The following is a 26,937-nucleotide window of genomic DNA, read 5'->3' as shown; positions in this document are numbered from 1 at the left end:
AGAAGAAAAAGAAAAGTAAGACAACTGAAAGAACTTAATATGCACACAAGATCATCAAAAAGGAAAGATGAGATGAATTAATAAAAAAAATTGAGGATAATCAAAAATACAAAATAAAAAAAGGAAGATCTAAAAGAAAAAGCAATAAAAAATGTAAAGATGGAGAAGGTTGTGGATCATCAAATGAAAACTCTTCAGGCTCAGAAGAGTTTATGGACTATGAAAAACCATCTCATGCTAATAAAGGAAAAGCAAGAGATACAATTTAAAAAAATATATAATAAAGTTTACTGATTCAAAGTTTTCTCAGTATGATTATCATCTACATGAAAGGAAAATAACTATCTTCCAAATCGAGAATGATAGGCATGAAACGGAAATAATGGAAAGCAACTATAAAAAAACTGGAAAACAGTTTACAAGAAACAAGCTACACAATTGCTCCTTCACAGATTGAAGGCCTTATCAGGTTCATCCAAAATTTAGAAGGTTAAAGACTTACCAGTGACACTTCATTAATCATAGCATCTCCTTTCTGCATTGGCTCATTAAATGTAAGACGATTCAACAGGCAAATTAAACAAGAAATTATATGGAAACTTATGTATGCCATAATATCAGGTTTTTGTTTCTCCAAGAAACATACTTCTGCAGATAAAAAGATATAAAAACTTTAACAGATAGATATCCACTTCTTTCTTATTGGAGCTTTAGAAGATTTAACAGGGCTGGAGTAGGAGTTCTTATTCTTCTCTGCCACCTCTTCTTGAGTCATTCTGTAATATCCAAAGGTATGCAGAAGGGAGAATCTTGACAATAGACTGGAAATATTGTGGGTGTACAATAAGGTTTATAAATGTTTATGCAGGATCCAATGGAATAGTTAAATGAAAATTCTTCCAGGAATTGGAGTCATATTTATATGGTGCCCACTACATCATAGCAGTTGGAGACTGGAATTGTAGTGAAAACTCCACATTAGACAAAATAGGAAGACATCCGAGGGGTGGAAAAGTGGGATATGTGCAGTTAAAAACATGTCTTGACAATGCTCAACTAGTAGACATATGGAGGATTCACAATCCTAATCTCCAGGCATACACATACATGAATCAAGGTATTGGTACTCATATTGATCGAATTTATATCTCTTCTTCCCTTATAAATAGGATAATTCAGATAAAACATCTTGACATCAACATGTCAGATCATAATCCAGTTATACTTAAATTCTACTGCATGGAACAAGTAGAGATCTATTCTGGACTATGGAGACTTCCACCAAATTTTCCATTGATCTTTTCAACCAAATTCCAGATCCTTTGTTCAAATGGAACATGGTTAAAATACATGGTTAAAATTCGAACAAGCAGTAAAGCAGAACATGATGGAATTGGGAAAGGGACAGGCTTTCCCCAAAAGGAAAAAGTTGAAAGACCTGTATAAAGAGAGAAGCTGGTTCGTAATAAACCAACACAGTGGTATAGAATGCAGCATTAGAAACATTACAATAGAGATAGAAGTGGAAAGGTAGAAGGAAGGAAGACAGAAAGAAAGAAAGAAAAAAAGAAAGAAAGAAATTTCAAGATAAGAATACAGCAGCACTTAGCAGATAGCCCTCCAGTCGCATTCTTCACCAGACAATTCACTAAATCCGCAAAGAAAGGACTATCATTCAAATCTGCATTGATGGTGAAGACATGTCCACCACTCAAGACATTCTTGATTCCTTTCAAAAACACTACAAAAATCTGTTTGAAGACAATAGTACTGTGGGAAATTATAACTCTTGGAACATTAATGGCTTTCCTGTTCATATCCAAGATGGGCTTCACAGACCAATCACAGCATCTGAAGTTACCACTGCCTATAAAGAATGCCAGACAAGAAAATCCCCAGGACTTGATGGTCTAGGGATAGACCTTTACTGTGAGGCCTGGGATTTTATTCTTCCCATTCTAGTTATACTGTTTAATTCTTTTCTTTCATCAGGACAGATACCAAGTGAATTTGTAGCAAGACATACTGTCCTCTTCAAAACCTATTAGACATCACACCTTAATCAGCAGCTGGAGACCTGTTTCTCTATCTAATACTGACTACAAGATATTTTTCCACATTATCGATAACAAACTCAAAGTGGGAATGAGATACATAATTAAATGCATACAGGTGTGTGGAGTTCCAGGCCAAGCAGTAGAATTTAATCTGTTTCTGTTATGTGATCTTCTCTGCTTAGTTAATATGAAAAAGGAATTGATGGCAGTGCTATCAATAGACCTTTCTCAAGCATTTAATAACGTGTGGCATCGCTTTCTATTCCACATCCTCCAGCAAATGGTGTGGGTAAAAAGCTGCTCCATTATTAAAGGAGCTATGCCAATTCACCTACTCACTTTCTAGTTAATGGGTTCCTGTCAGACCGGGTCAAAATTCAAAAAGGTGTTAAGCAAGGTTTCCCACTTAGCCCACTGCATTGATTCTTGAACCTTTCTTACAGGAAGTTGACAATACACATGCTGTAAGAGGAATAACAGTTCCTTCAATTATGAAGGAAAATAAGATATTAATATATGCCAATGATGTAGTGGGCACTTTGAAGAAATGATCATACATCTTTTTTGGTATTTTGGAAAAATTCAGCAAGATCATGCTAAATTTTTCCAAATTCAGCACTGCTTGCTGAATTTTTACTGACTAGTATATGGAAATGTGATTCCTGCATTACTTCGACTTTGGTATCACTTCTCGGTCTGACTCCCACTAATGAGACCTCAATAAAGGTTGAAACTGGCCTGGGTAGTGGCCCTTATCATAATGAATAGCATTATACATGTCTGTAAGAATATATGTGTTGCATTAAGGAATACTAAGGCAATTGATGTGAAGTCATTTGCCCAGTCATGAGGTTACTTCACGTGCAAACTTTGTTTGCTTGCATTTGGATAAAAGATTAAATGAAGAATATAACATCTTGGCATCTTTAATTTATAAAAGTAATGCTGCAAACTACCTTCAAGTAGCTAGTTTGCTATAGGCTATCTTCTATTTAAATTATATTAATAGGTCCTATTACTACTTGTATGGCACCTCTAATGATAAGTGCTAGCTAGACTGGTTGGCCAAGTGGTTAGTGAATCCGCTCTCCAGCCGAAAGGCTGCGGGTTCAAATCCCACCATGGGCATGGATGTTTGTGATTGTCTGTGAAATACTAGTGGTGGTGTGGTAGATGGTGTTAGTGTAGATGATGAAAGTAGTTGCAGCTCGTTGTAGTTGGTGGATTGAGTGGTGGAGATGAAGAGTTGTGGAGTATGTACCCTCCCTCGATGAGTCTTTGGACTCCCTGGAGTTGTCATGTAATAATAATAAGTGAAAATGTTTAATTTTGCAATTGACATAAACAGAGGAGTTGTGTTGGAGGGCCAACTATCCTTCCTTTGTGATTTATGGGAGTGACCTAACCCAGTTAATCCACTAAAGTCAATATTCATTAATGAGCCTACTCTTTTGGTTTGTGGTGAATTCAAACTTCTGTTATACATAATCAATCAATTATTGAAATTAAGAGATTCAAAAACTACTTGAACACCTTTTGGATTAAAGATCTGCTAGGCAACAGCTGAATGAACGGTCTTAGGTAGAATAAAGTATGTACATATATGAAGTGCCAAGTCAAAAGTCAGAAGTTAACATAGAATATCTTTCACATTATCCAAATGAAGGATTACAATGGAATGCTAGAAATGTAACAACGATGCAACAGGCTGAAAAAAACTAGAAGACACAGATCCAATACTCATCATCATCATCAAATTCCTGCCATGTACCCTCAAGGGGTGTACAGGATATGATAGTACTAAATGAAAAAAATTACTTCATTACTAACTTCCTATCTACAATTTTCTTCCAAATCAGTCTGTTACTTGTCAAGACTCCAACATTATCAGATCCTATATTTCTATCGTCTAAGCCACTTTGTACCGTATCGATCCACCTATATCTTGGCCTTCCTCTGGGTCGTTTTGCTGCCAACCTGGCAGAGAACACTTGTTTTGCTAATCTTTCCTCGCCCATTCTATTTAAGTGACCATACCACCTGAGATTAGCTCTCCTTATGCATTCCTGGATACTGACAATGTCAAGTTCTTTCCTAATATCCTCATTTTTAATATGATATTGTCATTGATGCCATCTGTTCACGCCTCTAATCTTTCTCAGGACTCTCATATCTGCGGTCTCTAGTCTTTGGTCAAGTGTTTTACTTCTGACCCAGCTCTCAGATCCATAAGTTAAAACTGGTTTGAACACTGTCATAAATACAACTAATTTAGTGTTCCGACTAATTTCTCTCTTATTCCATATGAATTTATTCCATTGACTTCCCACCATACCAGCTTTGCTGATTCTGTTGTCTATTTCTATATTAAATTTACCATCTTCAGTAAAAATCGTGCCTAAGTAGCTGAAATGTTTTACTTGTTCCACAGGTTCTCCATTCACAACACAGTTGACATTTTCAATGATTCTGCCTATTTTCATTGTCTTTGACTTTTTATTGCTGACCTTCATACCATATCTATTACAACAGCTATTCAATTTAGTCAGAGAATCTTGCAGCCTTGTAGCAGATTTATTTAGAAGTATAACATCATCCACATAAAGCAAAGAGCTGACATTAACATCTCCAATTTTGATATCATGTTTAATACCACTTTACTTCATAATGTGATCCATATAGATAATGAATAGCAGAGGGGATAATGTACATCCTTGTCTCACACCAGATTTAACATTAAACCATCTTCCTGTACTTCCTTCAATTCTAACTGCTGACTTGTAACTCAAATAAAGACTAAGTATTGCTTGATATAATGCCCCATTGACACCACATAACTGCAGCGTATTGAATAGCTTCTCTCTTGGCACCTTGTCATATGCCTTTTCCAGATCGACAAAACTTAAATACAGATCTCTTTTATATTCCCATGCTTTCTCGACTATTTGTCGTAAAGTGAAGATCTGATCCTGACAGCCTCTATTTGGCCTGAATCCAGCTTGTTCTTCACCAAGCTTTTCTTCCACAATTCTTCTCAACCGTTTCTCAAGTATACTTGCATAGATCTTGCCAGGAACACTCAGTAGGGAAATACCTCTGTAATTCTCACATGCAGTTTTATTTCTCTTTTTATATATGGGTACTATGAGAGCTCTACTCCAATCATCGGGAATTTGTCCCTCTGTCCAGGCTTTCTGAACTATGCAGTGCAGCCAATGTAAGACTCTTATACCACCATACTTCAGCATTTCTGGTCGAATATCATCTACTCCTGCTGCCTTTCCACATTTCAAGCCTTTGATGGCTTTTTCTACTTCAAATATGGATATGTATTCCTGCCTGTATGACGGCTGAGTGTTTTTTTAACACTGTGCTATCACTGTTTGTTTCGTGTAGCGATTTTTCGAAGTAATTACTCCATACTTCAAGGATATCTTTTTCTACCGTTTTCATGTCACCTTTATCATCTCTAACTCCTTTTACAGTACTCTTTCCTCCATTCCTAAGCGTCTTCAACAACCTCCAGAATATTTTGCCACCTTCTTGATATTTATTTTCTATATTCTTGCCAAAGTCCTCCCATGACTTTTGTTTAGCTAGTTTTACACAGTGTTTAGCATTCTTGCATTTGTCTCTATATTCTCTAAGAGCACAAGCTGACTTATTTGACAGGAACTTTTGGTATGTTCTCTTCTTTTCCTTCACTGCCTCTTTAACTTCCTGTGTCCACCAGGGAGTTCTGATTTTTTTATCCTTACAGACAACCTCACCACATGCCTCTCTGGCAGAATCAATCAATGTTTTCTTCAGAGTTTGCCACTGAATCTCCAAGGTTTGATTCCTGTTCTCACTCTTTCATTTTTTCTTCAATAATCTTTGTGTATTTTAGTCTACAGTTCACATCTGAGAGCTGCTCAACTTTTATTCGCTTTAAAACTTTCTTACATGTTATTCTTTTCAATGTGAAATTTGATTTTATCCTGCTCAAGACTAAATAATGATCACTTCCAATTTCAAATCCTCTGTACACTCTGGTGTCCTGCACCAGGGAGAAAACATCACTATCAACAATAACATAGTCAATGAGACTTTTCTTATTCCTTGCCTCTTCTCTCCATGTGAATTTGTGCACATTTTTATGTTGGAACATGGTGTTAGTAATAACCAGTCCATGTCCTGAGCAGAAATCCAACAGATATTTGCCAATATTATTAGCTTTGCTCTTTTCTCCAAATTTTCCAAAAATATTTTTGTATGTCTCACAATCATTTCCTACTCTACTATTTAGATCCCCAACAAGAACCAACTTTTCATTTTTTTTTGTGTCAGTTGCTTTTTCTAAAGCCTCAAAAAATTCCTCCACTTCTACCTTAGTAGAACCTTCTGTGGGACCATAGGCACAAATAAGTCTCATTGTCCAGTTCCCCATTCTCATATTTGGCCACATTACTCTACTTGAGACTGACTGCCATTCAAGAAGATTAGCTTCGTATTTTGTGTTGAATACTATGGCTTCTCCTTCTTTTCCTTGATTGTCATTGCCTGAATATAACATTTTGTATTTATTGCTCAGAACGATCTCACCAGTTTTGGTCTTTTTTGTTTCAGTCACCCCTATTATGTCGATCTGGTACTTATCTAATTCCTCAGCTAGCTCCATTTCTTTGCCATTCAGGCTTCTTACATTGATAATACTGATCTTTAACTCTGGTGATGTTGAGTTGGGGTTTATTTTCAGATTTGTGATCCTATACTCTGGTGTATTATATAGTCATTATAAATGAAACTAAATGATTATAACAAAGCAAATGACAAAATGCCAATGCAAGTTTCTTCTAAGTATATAAAAATGTCAGTGTACACAAACATATTTTTTCTGGTAATCCCATACATGCGATGTTCAAACCAATAGTATATTAAAAGTTTATTTTGCACTTGGTTAGACTATAATCTTTTTCTCCTGTAGTCCTAAATGAACCGTTGCGTCATTCATGGCTGGTAGGTGATACTCTTTGCTAGCCTTCTCCAGTCATCTTGGCCTCTTGTTCTTGATGTCAGTTGAGAAAGGGAGGAATTTGTCCATTTTTTGATGTTATTAGTCCATTTTAATCGAGGTTGGCCCCTAACCCTTGATCCCAGAATGATTCCTTCTAATGCTTGCTTTGGAATGCCATTAGCCCTCTCCATATGTCCGAACCATTTCATCTGTCTTCTTCTGATGACTGTTAGAATATTTTCCCTTTTTCTCCCATCTATTGAATCAATCAGTTTTTGGACATTTTCATTGGTTTCATGAGCGGTATAGAGAATTCTCAAAAGTCTTCTGTAAGTTTTCATTTTGAAAGACAGGAGTCTCCTCTCATCTTCCTTCAATAAAGTCCAGGCCTCACAACCATACAAGAGGACAGAATTCACCAAGGTGTCAATTAGTCTTAGTCTGGTTGTGATTGCTATTCTGTTATCTCCCCACAATGGTTTTAACTTCTGTAGGGTCATGGCTGCCTTGGCATTAATGTCGGTTTTTGAATGCCCATCTTGACTCAATGTGCTACCTAGATAAGTGAACTTCTTTACATTCTCAATTTGCTTATTGCCAATTTGTATCTTTAAGAATTCAATGTCTGATTTTGAGGTTATCATTGTTTTTGTTTTTTGTAGGTTTACGTATAATCCATATTTTTTAATGTTCCAAAAACACAGCTGGTTATCTCTTGTAATTCTTCTTCACTTTCTGCCATGAGAATTGAAATTAAAATATCTTCAGCAAAACGCAAGTTATTTATTCTTAGTCTGCAAACTACTATTCCAGTGTCATATTCATAAAGAGCTTCATCTATGACATATTCCAGAAAAATAATTAAAAAGAAGAGGGGGCAAGATGCATCCCTGTCTTACCCCCCCCCATTCTGCCGGGAATAGTTCACTGCTGTAATTTTTAATTTCAATTCTCATATCAGATGAGGAATAAAGAGATTTAATAATCCTAATGATTTTGTTGTCAATACCATAATGTTCTAAAATTTTCCATAATGCTTTGTGCCATACTGAGTCAAAAGCTTTTTGAAGGTTTAAAAAGTTGTGACAGATTATTTTGTTATGTTCTATGTATTTTTCGCCTAGTATGTGTATTGTAAAAATATGGTCAATTGTACTTCTGGAAACCTGCTTGTTCATCTGATAGTCTGCTTTCTATTTTCTTTTCGGTTCTTGACAATAGTATTTTTAACAGGATTTTGCTTGGATGACTAATAAGGCTTATTGTTCTATAGTTACTACATTTATTGTTGTTTTCCCTTTTTAGGAATAAGGACAGAAGTCTGCCAATCAGAAGGCCAAGTCTTTGTTCCATACATCCTGGAATAAATTTAGCAAGGTGTCTATGATGATGTCACCTCCTTCGCGTATCAGTTCCACTGTGACACCATCACTTCCCAGTGATTTTCCTATTTTTGAGGAGCTAACTGCTGCAATAACTTCTTCTTTTAATATCGGGTAATCTCCTTCCTCCGAACCTCCTGGCAAAATTCCGTCCAAAATATCATCAGTCAGTTGAGGGTCTTTTTGGAAAAGTTTGGTTGTGTAACTATTTTCTGGTTATCCGTGATAAGAGTTCCATCTTCATCTATGCTCCAAATAATTGCAGTAAAAGGTTTGGTTAACTTATTGATGTCCACGCGGTTAGCCTAGTGGCTTTGCGCTTCGCAACCATATGCCTGGGGAAGGAGTGTCCTGGGTTCGATTCCCGTCCACGACGTGAGGAGCTTAAGGATCTTCCTCAGCCATAGCCAAGTTAGCCGGTCTTGGGCGTGGGCAGCAGGGTTTTTTTCTGCCAGTTTATCTGAGGTTTTTCATCCCGCAAGCAGGCAAACCGGCCCCGTGAACACACAGGTTACAGTCATAAATACTTACGGCAAGGAAGGCAACGGGAAACCACCTTGCTCATAATCATCTCTCCCTAGAATGGTAGCATATAGCTACCCTCCCGCGGCCGTATGGCAGATGGGAACCAGAAGAACTTATTGATAATTTGAAAAGCACTTTAGAATTATTTTTATTTAAGTCCTCTTCTATATTTCTGCATTCGTCCAATATCCATAAGTTTCTAGCATGTTTGATTTCTTTTTTAATAATCTTAGTAATATTTTTATACTGTTCTCAATTATCACTGCTATTAATATGAGATTTCAAATATCTTCTTTCATCGCATAGATCCAAAATATTTTTGGTTATCCATGGTTTATTTATTTTCCTTTTGTATCCAAGGATTTCTTCAGCTGTCTCAGTTATCTTTTGTGAGAAGTATTTGGTTTTAGATTCGATACTATTATATTTCTTGAAGCTTGTGTCAAAAATTTGTTTTAATTTGTATTTATTTGGGGATCTTTTAATTTTTCTATATTATATCTTTTACGAGTTGATTTTGTAGGTAATCTTTCCCTCATATTCATAGTTGCGATGACCATGTTGTGGTCACTGCCAATGTCGGCTCCAGGAAATGAACTGGTTCTTGTGAGGTTGATGGAGTTTTTAAATCTTGTGCTTACAAGGATAAAGTCAATTTGGTTGTGTGGTTACCATCAGGGGAAGTCCATGTCCATCTTCTGGAAGATTTATGGGGAAATAGAGTGTTAGTAATGGTAAGTTCATTTTGTGAGACAAAATTGATCAATTCAAAACCTCTTTCGTTTCTCTCCCCATAGCCATATGGTCGGACAAATGGGAATATCACGTCGGAATGTCACATGCATGCTTAATTGTTGATCTGGCTGTTCATAGCCTAGTGTTAAATTGTGAATGAAGAATTTTATAATTATTAATACTTCATTCATGATTTAACATGAATTGCATTTCCTGAGCTAAATTTGCTCTTAAGTAAATTGTACACTTACTGTTACTTTTTCATTGAAATAATAATTGTAATTTTTTAGTTATTTATTCTGTATAAATTCTTTATATAACTTGTAAATGTATCCTAAGTGAACTGTAATATATGCATTTTATTTGTTGTTACTGAAAGTGAAAGTATTTCTAACGGACTCTGCTAATGTGATTTAATTGGCTGCTGTCAGAAAACTAAGTTATTTTTAGATAGCACATGCCTTAGCGTGGGGAACTGTAGAACTATCACGTGGGAATTGTTATAAACTCAACGAAGGGAGAAAAAAGAAGTTTGAGGAAAAGCAAGAGAATTATGAGATATAGGAGGAAGGAACCAGAAGGAAAATGGAGAGAGTGTAGGAAGGTCGTGAGATGTGATCTATCCTAGGATCGTATGACGTAACAAGGATTTGGAAACTTGTTCCGATTTTATTGAATCTTACTTCAAACTCATATTTATTTATAGTTTCCTATCACCTTGTAAAGGAATTTACCTGAGTGGAAGGATAATAATAATGAGTGAGATTTATAGTAAGACAAGTTATTACGAGCAACAAAATTCATTTTTCAGCCTTAACAAATAAGTTATTGAATTCGGGATTACTAAAAGTGGAAGATTATCGAGTGCCTAGAAGTTTTGTAAGAATTTTCCATAATGTGCAAACTGTGATGATCATACTAGTAAGAATATCTATTCTATAACTAATGTGTTATAGTGTTGCTTGTGTCCAGAGAACTTGGTCAAATTTCATGTTGCTGGAGCCAGCTAGTCAAGCTTGAATGAATTATATCATAAAACATTTCCTTGTGAAGCTAACATGAGAAACCACACTGAAGAATTAGCTCGTGTTTGAATGTGTTATATCACTACATATATGTAAGATCGAGACTGAGCCCTTTTAAGAACTATTTTAATCCTCTGATAAATATTGATGATGCCAGTTAAGTGTTTGATAAATTGAAGTTTATGAATATTTCTCTGAGACTAAAATGAATTAACTTTTAAATGTTTTGCTAAATATTGATATTGTTTAAAGTGAAACTAAATTGAAATCCTAACAGATGAGAATTGTGAAAGCCTTATACATTAGTTCTAGCAGTAAATGATATGCTCAGCTGAATAGAATCTAAATACCTTATTGAATGCATAAATTATGTTCTAATTATATTGATCTTAATAGAGTTTTTGTTTCTTATGTAAGAATAATTTTGAGAGAGAATTAAATATCTTGTTTAACTTGATTCCTGTGCTTGCCTAATTTCAGTTTCATTGCACTGCTCATTAAAATACGAATCTTGCGGGGAAACCCTAAATATAAATAAGAAATTATCGGCCTGTAGTGGGTTCACGTTACTGTTATGTTATTTGATGCTTAATTCCTTCACAATAATTGTGTAATTTCAAACATAGAGGGGCATAGCATAATAAAAATTTTCTTTATGTTTGAATGTGGGGGTAAACCAACAACTAGCAATTATAAAGTTGGATGAATGACCAACGCCAACACTAGTTTGTGAAAATCAGGTTTTTTTTTATTTTATTTAGGCTGATGAAAAATAGGATAAATCTTGGTTTTTTTTATTACACTGAGCTGAATATCATGCTATATCAACCAGGTGTAAGTAACATGGTTGGTGCACAGTGCTACTGCGACACTGGATGAAGAGTTAGAGATTCATGAAAACGAGGTTGAAGAGCTGTTGCATAACCTGGATAAGAATTTGTCTACAAAGACAGATGGAATATCAGCCCATTTGCTAACAGAATGATCAGCCAAATTGGCTATGCCTTTCACATGTTTATATAACCTGAGTCTCAGCTCAGAAATAATACCACAGGAAAGGAAGGAATGTATGATAGTTTCATTGTACAAGAGTGGTTCAAAAACTGATGTGTCTAACTACCAACCTATCAGTATCTTTGGTGTGGTAGTGAAGATTTTAGAGAAGTTGGTAAAAACTTGCATACAGAAATGTGTAGAAAAACATGCTATAGTCTGCAAGGAACAGCATGGGTTTACTAAAGGAAGGTCATGTTTTAGCAATTTGCTCATATTTTATAACAATGTTAAGGCTGGGTTGGATAAAGGGAATGGAAACACTATGATAATGTTGGATTTTTCTAAAGCATTTGGATCAGGGGATTGTTGTCAGATAGATATCAAAAAGTGGTATACAGTGGGTGTGAATCTGCCAGATTTAAGGTGACGAAGAACTAAACTAATGGTAACCAGTGGTGTGTACTGAGGCACACCACTGGTCACCACTAGTTCAGTCCTTGGGCCATTATTGTTCAATCTATACATTAATGACATCAGATGTGCAATTGTTTGGTGATGATGATGATGTGAAGATAGGCAGGGCAATCAGGGATGCTAGTGATACTGAGCAATTACAAAATGATTTGAACAGACTGGAAATTTGGGCAAACGAAAATGGCTATCAGTTTAATGTCAGTAAGAGTAAAGTTATGCACATTGGCATGATAAGAGTTCCAGTGGCATATTATATTAGCGGGGATGTGCTACAAGAAAGTGAAGGGGCAAGGAATCTTGGTATATTGGTGGATAGGAATTTAAAGTTCAAAGGTCACATAGGAAAAGTTGCAAATACAATTCAGAGGATAATTGCAATGTTGAAGCAAACCTTGACATGTAAGGGTAAGGAAGTCATTTTGCCTCTTTATAAGGCTTTGATAAGACCACACCTAAATTATTGTGCAAAGATTTGGCCTCCTGGGTTTCGAGAGGATAAAGAAGCTGTGGAAAGGGTGCAAAGAATAGTTACAAAGATTATATCTGGATTATGGGATCTAGATTATGAGTACAAATTGCAAGTATGTGGATTGCAGACTCTGGTTAACAGGAGAAAGAGGGAGGGGATGATATGACAGAGGTCTATAAAATTTTGAATGGGTGTTATAGGATATCGAATGATGAAATTTTTCATTATATGGAAGGTGGGGATAGACACTACAGCATCCATGGAAGTTAAATTTGTTCACAGTCAAGAAAGGGATAAGAGCTAGGTTTTTCTTCCAGAGAGAGTGAGTGAGTGGAATAATTTGCTCTTAGGGGAGGTAGTGAGTGCATCTAGTGTGAACGAATTTAAGGGACGGTATGATAGCTGGTTTGGATGATTTATAGCCTCCCTCGATCAGTCCTTGACTCCCTGGATGTCTCAGATAATAATAATTACACCCTCTGACCCACTAATTACATCTCTCGCATGTGGCTAAAGCACCATAGACTGCTAGAAACTTAAATACTAAATGTAAATTAAATGTGAAATAAATGATCAAATGAGATGTATTAGCATAAATCATACAGTGTAAGTAGATATGGATTTGCGCTTATGCTCGCCACCACCACTGTGCCATTGTGAACTGGCCCATGCTTGGAAACACTAGTTAGAATTAAAAGTAAGCAAAATAAGCACTCAAAATCAAGAGATTGCCATTAGGTACAGATGTAATTACTGTATTTGCCGGCGTATAAGACACACCTCCCTTTTTTTTTTACACATTTTTTAGGAAAAAAACTTTATCACTGAATATTATAATGAATTTACAGTATTTCAAATATAAAGTAATAAGTAGGTCTACTTTCAACAAATACCTAATCTAACTAGGAAAGAGTAAGAGTAAATGAAGAGACACTTGAAACTTCTAAATCAGTATGAGTCCTCAAACAACAAATTATCCTCTGTACCATCCAGTGCATTACTAATGCCACACTTCTTAAATGATTTAACCACTGTCTCAGTTTTCATACCATCCCATGAAGCTCTGACCCACTCACAAACTTGCGAAATGCAAGGCCTCTTCCTTCATTCTGATGGCGTAACCTCAAAATCTGAAGACTGTTCCACTTCTCCTTCATAAATCCCTTAAATGGTTTATTAATACAGACATCTAAAGGTTGGAGCTGACTAGATAGACCTCCTGGAATTACAGCTAACTGAGTTTTCATTTCCTTGAGTTTATTTTTAACATCTGTTCTGTGAGAACGAAACTGATCCCATACTAACAGGGCAGGCTTCTTCAACAGTCCTACAGGGTGCCTAACTTCATTCCTCCTCCATCCATCCAGCCAGCCTTTTGCATGAACATGTACAAACACTCCTTTAACAGTTTTTTCCTTGGGTAGCATCTTCCTTTTAAAAATCAATAGTGGCAGCAATGTGGTCCCATCAGCACAGCAGGATAAAACAACCATGTAGTGAGTTTTTTCGTGCCCTGAAGTTTTAACAGTAACACTTTTTGTGCCCTTGGAATGTAGTTTTGTTTGAGGGCACATCAAAAGTCAGCAGAACCTCGTCCATGTTTCCTATTTGCACAAGTTCAAAATTTTCTTCTTTCCTTGTGTTAATGATGAGTCAATGAAATTCAATTTGTAAACACTGAAAGTCCTACTTTTCTGTGGTCTAAAATCTAAGTATTCAGTTCCGCCTCAAGTTCTGGCCATTTTGCAGTTCCACTTCGTAGGTTATGTTTACTGTGAATTACTTTTTTTAGATCCTCTTCCTGATTCTGCCAAGTTCTTATCATTTTCTCAATTGGGGGCGGCCCGAAATGCCTCTCTGCAGCCCTGTTTCCATGTTCTTTAGCATATGCAAGCAACGTAGCTTGTATTCAATATTGTAGCAATGGCGATGTTTTTCAGCCATAATTGGCCAAGAAATTTAGAGACAATTTAGCAGTAGAAATTTACCACCGTGATAACAATTGGAAAGTTTAAACGAACAGGAACACAGCTGTAATCCTCGATGGCAGCACATGCGCATCTGCTGAACTCTACTAAATTGTCTCTAAATTTAGAGACAATTTGGCAGCAGAAATTTGCCATTGTTCACAACAACCACGATAACAATTGGAACGAACAGGAACAGGAACACAGCTGTGATCCTCAATGGCAGCGCATGCGCATCCACTGAACTCTACGTAACTGGAATGCTCTCACACACTGCAAGGAAGCAAGAAAGAAATCGCGTAACTCGGAACAAAGAAAATTTCCAGAAATGAAAGTAATAAAAAAACTGAGTATCGGCGTATAGGACGCACTCTGTTTTTCAGACTTATTTTCAAAGAAAAAAAAGTGCATCTTACATGCCGGCAAATACGGTAATTAAGAGAATTTGTAATCTTTGGCATGCCAGTAAACTAGTCAGGTGGTTGCAGGAATTTCAAGTGTGCTCTTGTAATTTTGTATGGGCGAAAGGAGGTGCTGGAAAATCGGTGGTATACCTGTATTACTAAACCAAGAGATTTCATTTAGCACAGCATAGCGCAACAATAGAGGATTCTAGTTAGAACTTTTCAGCAGTTTCACAATGGTATGGTATACTTTTAATTTCTTAATAATCAGATCTTAACTACCCCTCACTTTGCTTTAACATCAACAAGTAAATTTTTAAAACCAGCCCTAACCGCATTGCGATTAATTTAGTTTTTTATTTTTACCATGCAATAATATGCAGGCCATTTTACAAATTCTTTATGTTTATATACTTTCTCATATTGCATGATTATTCATTTTACATAACACCCCAATAAATCACCACTCATTACTTTGACCAGCCATTTCATTACATGTTACTCATTCATCTTCATTATTTTTAATGTCACCTCTGGCATCCATATCATTTATGATCACATCATACACAATCAATAAAATCTTTCTCAAAAAATATAAATGTAAATATACATACACGTGGATATTTATAAAATTAATAATAGATGTGGGAAAAAAAGTATACAAGGCTGATAATAATATACAAAGTATATTATTATCAGATTTAAAGAACATTCCATCGTTCTTTAAATTTGTTTTTTTATTTCCACAATTTTTTTTTGTTTAAATTCAAACAAAATATGCAGTGAATTTGGTCATAAGTATTTAATGATTCGCTGAGTTATTACTTCAGTGAATGACTGAATATTAGCATATAATACTAATGACAAGAGATTATTATTATTATTATTATGTGACTCATCCAAGGAGTCCAAAGACTCATCGAAGGAGGGCTACTACTCTCAGTCTCCACCACACAATCTATCAACTATAGCGAACTGCATCATCCACACCAACACCATCTACTGCCCACAACCACCACTAGTATTTTCACAGACAATTACAAACATTAATGCCCATGGTGGGATTCGAACCACAGGAATGTGCAGACTTTTGGATGGAGAGCAGATAAGTTAACCACTTGGCCAACCAGGCCGATTAACACATTATAATTTTTAAGCATTTAATTTTAGTTTTCTAAGAAAGAAAAATTCTCTAATATGTACTTATCTTAGTATGATAATCACATTTTAGACTATCTCAAACTTATGAGCTTTTTAATAATACACACCTCTATGCTAATCAAATAACGAAAAGTATCAATTTTAATTAAATTTCAAATTATAAGTTAATAAATACATACCATTTGCATTTCCAATTTCCTTGGGGTACATCTTCTAATGGAGGATCCAAGCAGTATATATGGTAACTAATATCACAATCATCACACAAAAGCAATCTCCCTTCATCATGAGGTTGACCACAACCCTCACATACAGTGCAGTCCAAGCACCTCCATCCTTTACTTAGTACTACAGAAGTAACCTTTGCAACAAAACAAACAACTTGAAATATCAACATTATTTCTGTAAATATGTAAAAAAATGTCTTTCATTGTTGCAAATAAAAGAAAAACAAATAGTGAAATAAAAACTTCATAAACCATTAATATCACTATAATTTTGTCCATGAATTGTGAATAAGAGACGAGTGAGATATGTTGAAACAAACCTTGACATGTAAGGATAAGGAAGTCATTTTGTCTCTTTATAAGGCCTTGTTTAGACCATACCTATATTATTGTGAGCAGATTTGGTCTCCCAAGTTCCATGGGGATAAAGAAGCTGAGAAAAGAGTGCAAAGAAAAGTCACAAAGATGATATCTGGATTATCAGGACAGACAGTATACAGATTACAGACTCTGGTTAACAGGAGAAAAAAGGAGTGACACAATTAGAGGTCAATAAATTTTAGGTTTTTCTCTCACAGAGCAGTGAGTGAGTGGAATAGTTTGCTTTTAGGGATAGTGGTGATTTATAGCCTCCCTCAATGAGTTCTCGACTTCCTGAAGATCTCAGATGATGATAACAATAATACCCTCTCTCTCATCCTCTCTACACTTTCCATAAACTGAAAATTTTCATCTACTGGTATGCTGTATGGCCCTCTCAGAAATTTTTAAATCTCAATCACATAAATCCTCTTTATCTAGTTTTCTAGTGCATGCAGTCCACAAATTTTCAGTCTGTCTTCATAATCTATATACCATAATCTCAAAATTATCTTTAACACTCTACTTTGCACTCTCTCCATTGTACCAACATCACCAAGGAAACCAGGAGACCAGACCTGTGCACAACAGTCCAAGTGAGTTCAAATCAAAGCCTTGTAAAGTGGCAAAATGGTTTCAGAATTGCAACTGGACCGTGTATCACTTGACCAAGCACCAAATTGATGTTTTGGAGATTAGTTTGCCATCAGATGTATAATATTGTAACCTGCCTATAAAATAATCAAGACCGAGCAGGAGTCTATATTTTCACTGTTTTGTTTCAAAGAACTAAATGCCAAAGGGAATAAGTCCCTAAGAAAATTTTACAAAGCACGACCAAGTGACATCAATATAAAAGTCAACAGAATTGCAGTATATGAATTTAGACTATGACCAACCACCGTGAAATCTATTTCTTCCTTCCTGATGCAAATTTATGTGCTGCATGTGTTTCACTAAATAGTCATTTCTGAGGTTATGGTTATAGTAAGAAGCTGCTATTTGTGCCAGTGGTGTTATATTATTTGTTATTTCTTTTACAAAATCAGACTTTAAATAGTTGTAAAATAATGCAAAGAACTGCTTTAATATTAAAGCGTGCCCAAGAGATAATTTTTCAGGCAAGTTCTGAACCTTTTCATGTTTTTTTCATATTAGATTTTACTTTTCTATGTACTGTTTTGTTTAGACGGGATTATTCTCTATAAACTGAATATTGACTTTTTTAGTCCTAATTCAAGTTCTGTAAATAAAAGTTATCACTTTTTTGTTAGGCTGAGAATAACAATGCAGTGTTTACAAGCAAGCTAGTAGGTACCCAACAAGTTTTTCCCATTGAAAAGCATCCAAATATTCTATCCAACGATGTTTTAGTACACAATACATTTCTACAGGTTTGTTACAAGCATGTTTTCTTTTTTCTAATTATTCTCTTTCTTTTATAGGAGGAATGTCCAAAAGTTGAGGCAGACGAATCTAATGCTGATGAAAACCAATATCAACTTTCTGAAAATTACACAAATTTAGATCAGATTAAAGAACATCCTGAAAAGTTTCATAATCCAATGAAGTTATAGCAGGGAATGAAAAAAATATTTCAACTGAGGTAGAAGACTCAGAAAATTTTTAATTACGATAATGTTGAAAAAGAACAGCAGGAACCAGTTGGGTCTCCAGGTTGTCCAAAAAAGGGTAGGAAAAGAAAGTTTCTTTTCCTACCCTTTCACAAAATCGAAATATTAGAAGATTGAAGCATGTTCAAAATAAAACTTACTTCACTCAAAGAGGAAAAGTTAAATTGAAAAAAAAAGTTTCAGCAGTTCTTATGCAGATGTGGATGTCTCAACAAAGTTGATGTAGAGAAAGCAAAGGAGGAGTATGAAAAATTTTACAGTGTAAGTTCACACAACGTGCTCTCGTTGTGTGATGGTGTGTAAGTGTCCAATAAATAGAAAAAGGGTAAAAGATTCTGAAAAAAGGTGTTGGTCTAAGCAGTATAGTGTTAATGGTGTCATGGTTTGTAAAGCATTTTTCCTACAAACTTTTAGAATTTCCAGCAGAAAGGTAGATTTGGCATTAAAGACTTTAAAAAGACCAGAAGGCATAAAAGACTTGAAGTGAATAGGAAGTGGTAAAAATGAAATCTCAGATGAATGACTTCAAGAAGTAATTGAGCACACTGAAAAATTTCCAAAATACAAATCACATTAAACAAGAGAACAAACAAATGCCATGTATTTACAGTCAGATTCCACATTGCCCGTCAGGTATGATTTATACAAGCAAGAGACAAAATCTAAAGTGTCGTTTTCAAAGTATAAAAGCATATTTTTAACTCATTTTAATCTAAACAGAAAACTGTTGAAAAAGATACATGCGATAAACTCGAGTTTTGAGATTTCATTTTCAATGAAAATCCCGAAGTTTTATGATTTAGAGAAAACCCTTCCCACACATAGAACTAATGTAATGTTCTACAAGTGCTAGCTTTGGCTATATAATTTGGGAATACACATACACAGTGAAAAAGAATAAGGGTCATTGTTATGTATGGTTGGAAGGGGAGGCAGCAAAGGAGCTCACGAAGTTGGTTCATGTTTATTTAAACATATTACGGAAGACAAACTCTTGTAAACACTTAATATTGTATTCAGGTAGCTGAGGAGGGAAGAAAACAGGAACATTGAAATTGTTCTGATATTGAAAGAGGTTCTTGATGTTCATCCTTCACTTGCAAAGTTTACTTTACATTTTTTGACATTTGGACACAGCTTTCTTTCATATGACACTGATTTTAGTGCCTTTGAATGTGCCCTAAAATTACAACAAAAACTGTATAACCCAGAAGACTATATCAATGTAATGAAATAGTGCAGAAGAAAGAACTCTCTTATTGTTCATGGGATGGAAAAATACAATTTTCTAAGTACAGCTAGTTTGGAACAATCCATTGTCAATAGAAAAACAGATATATTTAACAACAAAATAAATTGAAACTCGAAAAGAAAGTCCTTAGAGGATTTCTGTCAAAATTAGTTTTGAAGATGAAGCTCAAGAAATAAATCTGGAGAAGAAATATGGGAGACAGTCAGAAACAAAAAAGAATTTAAGTGAGTTACTTCATAATCTATGGTCAGATGGTAAGCCTATTTCAGAAAAGAAATTGGAAGACTTGAAATTTTTATTGAATTTAATTCCAAAGGATGCTAAACGGGGTGTTTAAGGGTCAAAGCTATATAACTGAGAGGAGATCTCCACATAGCCTTCAAAGGAATGCAGAGAACCAACCAGGACTTCTGACCTAATGAGCTGGCAATATGGGATTTAGATGACCAAATTGTATTCTTATTGGCTTAAACCAAAATTTCAAATGATGGTACAACATGAATGCCGGCTGGGGCATTGCCCGGTTAAACAAAGCCCCCACTGTTTTCGCCAGGGAACCAGGGCATACAGCGAAAAGTCAGCTACTGGAACAAATGTGAAAACACATCCCTAACTCAACATCACCAGAGTTCAAGATCAGTACTATCAACATAGGATGCCTGAATGGCAAAGAAATGGAGCCAGCTGACAAATTAGATAAGTACCAGATCAACATAATAGGAGTGACTGAAACAAAAAACACAAAAACTGGTGAGATCTATCTCAGCAATAAATACAAAATGTTATATTCAGGCAATGACAATCAAGGAAAAGAAGTGGCTATAGTATTTAACACTAAATATGAGACTAATCTTCTTGGATGGCAGGCAGTCTCAAGTAGAGCGATGTGGGCAAATATCAGAATGGGGAACTGGACAATGAGACTTATTTGTGCCTATGGTCCCACAGAAGGTTCTACCAAGGTAAAAGTAGAAGAATTTTTTTGATGCTTTAGAGAAAGCAACTGACACAATGCAAAAGAAAAAGTTGGTCCTTCCTAGTTGGGGATCTAAATAGCAGAGTAGGAAATGATTGTCAGACATACAAAAATATTTTGGGAAAATTTGGAGAAAAGAGCAAAGCTAATAATAATGGCAAATAATTGTTGGATTTCTGCTCAGGACATGGACTGGTTATTACTAACACCATGTTCCAACATAAAAATGTGCAAAAATTCACATGGAGAGAAGAAGCAAGGAATAAGAAAAGTCTCATTGACTATATCATTGTTAATAGTGATGTTTTCTCCCTGGTGCAGGACAACAGAGTGTACATAGGATTTCAAATTGGAAGTGAACACCATTTAGTCTTGAGCAGGATAAAATTGAATTTCATATTGAAAAGAATAACATGTAAGAAAGATTTAAAGTGAATAAAAGTTGAGCATCTCTCAGATGTGAACTGTAGACTAAAATACACAAATATTATTGAAGAAAAAATGAAAGAGTTTGAGAACAGGAAACAAACTTTGGAGATTCAGTGGCAAGCCCTGAATAAAACACTGATTGATTCAGTCAGAGAGACATGTGGTGAGGTTGTGTGCAAGGATAAAAAAAATCAGAACTCCATGGTGGACACAGTAAGTTAAAGAGGCAGTGAAGGAAAAGAAGAAAGCATATAAAAAATTCCTGGCAAATAAGTCAGCTTGTGCTCTTAGAGAATACAGAGACAAATGTAAGAGAGCTAAACACTGTGAAAACTGACTAAACAAAAGTCATGGGAGGACTATGGCAAGAACACAGAAAATAAATATCAAGAAGTGGCAAGATATTCTGGAGGTTGTTGAAGAAGCTCAGAAATGAAGGAAAGAGTGCTGTAAAAGGAGTTAGAGATGATAAAGGTGGCATGAAAACAGGAGAAAAAAATATCCTTGAAGTATGGAGTAATTACTTCAAAAAATTGCTAAATGAAACAAGCAGTGATAGCACAGTGGTAAAAAACACTCAACAGGCATACAGTCAGGAATACATATCTATACTTGAAGTAGAAAAAGCCATCAAAGGCTTGCAATGTGGAAAGGAAGCAGGGGTAGATGATATTCAAAAAGAAATGCTCAAGTGTAGAGGTATAAAGTATAGAGTTGAAAATATCAACTGCATTGTGAATGGAGAACATATAGAACAAGTAAAACAATTCAGCTATTTAGGCACGATTTTTGGTGAAGATGGTAAATTACATATGGAAATAGACAACAGAATCAACAAAGCTGGTATGGTAGGCAGTCAACTGAATAAATTCATATGGAATAAGAAAGAAATTAGTCGGAACACTAAATTAGCTGTATACAAGACAGTGTTCAAACCAGTTTTAACTTATGGATCTGAGAGCTGGGTCAGAAGTAAAACACTTGACCAAAGACTAGAGACCACAAATATGAGAGTCCTGAGAAAGATTAGAGGCATGAACAGATGGCATCAATGGCAATATCATATTAAAAACGAGGATATTGGAAAAGAACTTGACATTGTCAGCATCCAAGAATGCATTAGCTGAGCTAATCTCAGGTGGTATGGTCACTTAAACAGAATGGGCGAGGAAAGATTAGCAAAACAAGTGTTCTCTGCCAGGTTGGCAGGAAAACGACCAACAGGAAGACCAAGATATAGGTGGATTGATACGGTACAAAGTGCCTTAGAAGATGAATGAATGTTGAAAGTTTATTTTACGCTTGGTTAGACTATAATAAATTTAGTTTAATTCTTTATCCAAGTGTGAGCAAACAAAGTTTGCACCTGAAAGTATTTTCAGACTGGGGTAAGGTGGTACAACACTGGGCAACTCGTTGCAAAGGTGGAGCAAGCTAACATCACTCCTATCTCAGTATCTCCCATAATGCAAAACACATCTCCTTGCAGGTATGTATAATATTATGCATTAAGGGAAGAGCCACTACCCACACTAGTTTCAACCTTTATTGAGGTCTCTTCAGTTAGATTGTTTCACTTTTGCAACGAGTTGCCTGGTGTTGTACCACCTTACCCTAGTCCTGAAGATACTTTCAGGCAAAAGTTTGCTCACATTTGGATAAAGGATTAAACTAAATTTATTATAGCCTTACATGATAGAAATATAAGATCTGATAATGCTTTAGTCTTGACAAGTAACAACTGATTTGGAGGAAAATTGTAGATAGGAAGTTAGTAATGATGTAAATTTTTCATGTAGCACTATCATATCCTGTACACCCCTTGAGGGTATATATCAGGAATTTGATGATGATGCTAAAAGATTTTATAAGAATTTAGTGGGTGATCCTAATATTGAAGAGGATATAGATGGGTTTTACAGACACATTGATTTCGACATTCAAGAAGACGTATAAGTTTAAAATAAACTTATACGTCTTCTCTGTTTATGAGCTTTGTATTATTTTTTAAATTTTTTTATAAGAATTTTCATTCAAATAAATATATTTTATTTACCACAAAATAAAATGATACAATAGTTTTGCTTAACTTGACTAAACAAAAGTTTTGCTACATGGTTGCAATATGTGGAACTTAGAAAAATTATTCTGTATATAAAGCAAAACTCGACCAAGCGACGTTTTTGATGTAACAGCTAAAGTATTTATTTTATTGCCTTTGTTCTTACACACAAGCATTTCTGATAATATTTTTAACTAACAAGCCCAAAATTAGTTCCTACTGACAGTAACTCGATTTTTAATGAGACAGTAAACTCTAAAGCTTTTTTTCCAAAAACATCAGTTTGGCACTTGGTCAAGTGATGCATAACGTGATGTAATTATCTTTTGAGTTGTATTTGCAATCTTTGTTATATGCCACATAAACTTTCTATCCATTAACTCTCCGAGATCAGTTTCGACCAGTTTTCCACAACTCTGAGATCAATACTGATGAGTTGTGTCTAGCATAATCTCACTAATTTAATATGATACTGGATATCTCATTACACCAATGTGCGTAACTTTATAACTGTTAACATTGATATGACAGCCATTTTCCCATGCCCACAGGCACAGTAATCAGGAATCAGGCTGATATTTAAATCACTGTGCAAGCATTGCAACATTAGCCTGATTCCTGATTACTGTGCCTATCTTTGGCATCATCGGCAAACAGCTGGATATCACCTGTTAAATCATTCCCTATGTCATTGATAATACAAAGACACTGGTCACCTTAAATTTTGAACTCATGTCCCTTTCCCCATTACCACTTTTTTGATATCAGTTAGTCAACATCAGTCAACCTGTTATCCATTCTAATATATTATAATCCAATTCCATATGCTCCAATTTACATATCCGTCTTCCATGTGTATCCTATCAAAAGCCTTACAATGTCCAAAAGTCTGATGTATCCATTTTCCTTGTCTAACTCAACTCTGACACTATTATAAAATGTGAGCAATTTACTCAAACATGACCTTCCCTTAGTAAACCCATGCTGTTAATTGCAAAGTATAGATTCTCTGTTAACTCATTTCTGTAACTGATCTCTCACCAAGGTTTCCAAAATCTTCAGCACTAAACCAGAGATGCTGATAGTTCAACAGTTAGACACCTCAGTCTTTGCACCACCCTTGTGCAAAATGATTACTATACATTCTTTCTGTGAAATCTTCCCTGTTCAGAGAACTCAAATTAGTCTAGTCAAAGTTCAGCTGAACAGTCTTTTAGCAACTGTACAGATATTTCATCAGTCCCTATTGTTTAATTCTTATTTAGTTTGCACAATTCTAACACCTCCTGTTCATACACTGAATTTTCATCCAGTGAAGAAGTGGCAGGAGCTCAATGTTGTGTATACCAGGTTGGTAGCTTTTCAAAAAAATGGCATTAATTACTGAACAATCTCTTGTACATCTGTCACACATCTACATTCAGCAGAGTTATTCATTCCTACCCATTCTTTCTTTCATTTGCAATATAATGATGGAATTCTTTTGGTTTACTTTTATCTTTCATAGCCAGTTTCTTTTCATACTCAGACTTTGCTTTCTGTACAACAGTTGTAACTCTTTCTGAGTCATTCCTTATAATTTTCATAACTGACATCATCCTGTCAGCATTCCTACTACATCATCTTTTTCTTAAAGCTCTCCTGTTTAATAAGATTACACGTCTATTTCACTCACCTACCCTATTTATTAAGCATGACACATTCTGATATTGCATCATTTAAGTAATCTGTTAAATGCTTCTCATGCACTAGCAGTATCCTTCCCATCTAGCAAATGATCCCATGAGACAGAACCTAGAATAGTCCTAACTTGCATTTCCTACTTTTTAGTTGTCCAACCTTGCCCAAATGGAATGTCCGTAAACTTCCCAAGTTGACCCCCTGCCCCACAAAGAGTGGCAGATCTATAAATAGATCTGACACTGTTTGACTTTGGCTTCTTTCTGTCCCATGTTGCTTGAAGATGTCTCAATAAATTCAGTCTAATTGTTTTCATGAGATTTCACAACTTCTCAATCTAAGTTCAGATAATTAAAGCCACCCATGCTGATTACTCATTTCATACCCATCTTTATTTTGTAATGAATTTAATTGTCATTATCAACTAATACATTAGGTCTGTCGCAACACTCCACTATGTATTTGATCTTGTTAGATTCCACACCAGTTGGTCTCAAACTCATTGCCAATATCATTCATGGCACATGCTCGTGCAAACACACACACACACACACACACACACACACACACACACACACACACACACACACATCCCTTGCCTCATCTCCTATCTCTCCTTCCTAAAAATACTGAAACTGCTCGATACCAGTTAGTATATCTCCCTCTGATAGTCAGGTCTCAGCAATGCCTATAATTTGAGGTTCCATCATATTCACCAAGGCAACCAAGTCTACCCCTTTGTTTCTAATACTCCTGGGCATTCATCTACAGACATAAGTTACCTGTATACTTGTGTGTGTGTGTGCATGCTCACTTCTGTAGTCTGCATGACTCAGTTGAACAACTTGCAGGTCTTTGTTCTTATGTAATGCCTTATGATAACATCCTTGCACACGCTTAATAAGTCCAAACTGGACAAACGCGCAACTGTTCTTTTCCTCATAAGCATTTTCATGATAATGAAATGAATATATATATATTCAATTTCAGAATACATCAAATGCATGTATTTATAAGTTCATGAATTAGAAACAAACTATAGTAATATCCAACAGGTGACCTCCAAAGAAGAGGCAAATATACACCAGCTTTCTGATGACTTTATTTAGTTCTGCAATGATGAATAAAGGCTAGTGATAAACACCACACCTCTGGTGCAATGCTCATCACTAGCTTTTTATTTCATGTTTGTGGAAATTTCAAATTTTGGCATAATTGTTTTAATTACTTTGTTTAAGAAAGTATGTTTTTATATTCTGGTGTGGAAAGCTTTTTCACTTGCATATAATTTAAATTAAACTTGTGAAAGAATATAATTTCTTGGCAATTTAATTTAAATTTATATTCTATATCAAGAAAAGTGATTACTAAAATCAACTTGCAGCAGATAAGCTTCTCATGTCAATAGGCACTGCTGAGAAGCAATGTCTGTTGGCATTGCTTCTCAAAAATCAAAATCAAACTGGCTCAGTTTGATTATGAATTTTTTTGTGTAATTTCATCATCATCATCATCATCATCATCATATGTATCAAGGATTTAGGCCTAGCATGGCCTGTTCCGGCCTTAGAAGTCATCGTTGAATCATTTAAGAGGACGTCCTGGTTTTCTTTTTCCTAATGGCTTGTACTTTAAGTGTAATTACTTTTTGTGTAATTTATTTTAAAAAATTATATTTTTGAAGTATCAAGGCAAACACAAGAAATTTCTAAATGAGAGAAGCAGTGGGAATAAATCTTCTGCTCACAGCAGCAGCAAAACCCCTCTTTCACTCTCAGAGCACAAGCAATTTACCATCCCACGCTGAAGTATCTAGAAAAGGGAATAAAAACTTTGTTATCACCTTTCTGCACTTTTACTAATCTTTGTAAGATTAGTAGAAGCTTTATTTTGCCTACTTTTCTCTATGTAGCAGGAACATGGACAATAAACAAGAATACAACACATTTGGTGCTTTTGATATGCATACATACAGAAGTGCAATGAAGATCTTGTGGATCCAGAAGAAGAGAAATGAAGAAGTTTTGGAGATGATGGGTACTAAGATGGAAATAGCCACCCCTCCTGTATGGAGATATATGGAAAATCTTACTTAGTTTCCAGTGAAACTAAGTCAGAGTAAAACT

At 35.4% G+C, this 26,937-nt stretch overlaps 1 protein-coding gene across 1 annotated transcript in view; it reads right to left on the bottom strand.

Annotated features, from left to right (window-relative positions):
• Positions 1–26,937, bottom strand: part of LOC150093819 (histone-lysine N-methyltransferase 2C-like) — a 1,065,326-nt gene that overhangs the window by 709,786 nt on the left and 328,603 nt on the right. The window contains exon 21 of the mRNA XM_090412524.1: positions 16,371–16,552. Within this exon, the coding sequence (XP_090268650.1) occupies positions 16,371–16,552 (182 nt within the window). The remainder of the gene's footprint in view (positions 1–16,370; positions 16,553–26,937) is intronic.

Source organism: Typopeltis vanoorti, chromosome 23 (genome assembly GCF_054136105.1).
Source record: "Typopeltis vanoorti isolate ZY-2024b chromosome 23, IOZ_Tvanoo_1.0, whole genome shotgun sequence".
Lineage (NCBI taxonomy): Eukaryota > Metazoa > Arthropoda > Arachnida > Uropygi > Thelyphonidae > Typopeltis > Typopeltis vanoorti.
Note: the sequence above shows the minus strand (reverse complement) of the source record. Positions and strands in the feature narration are given on the sequence as shown.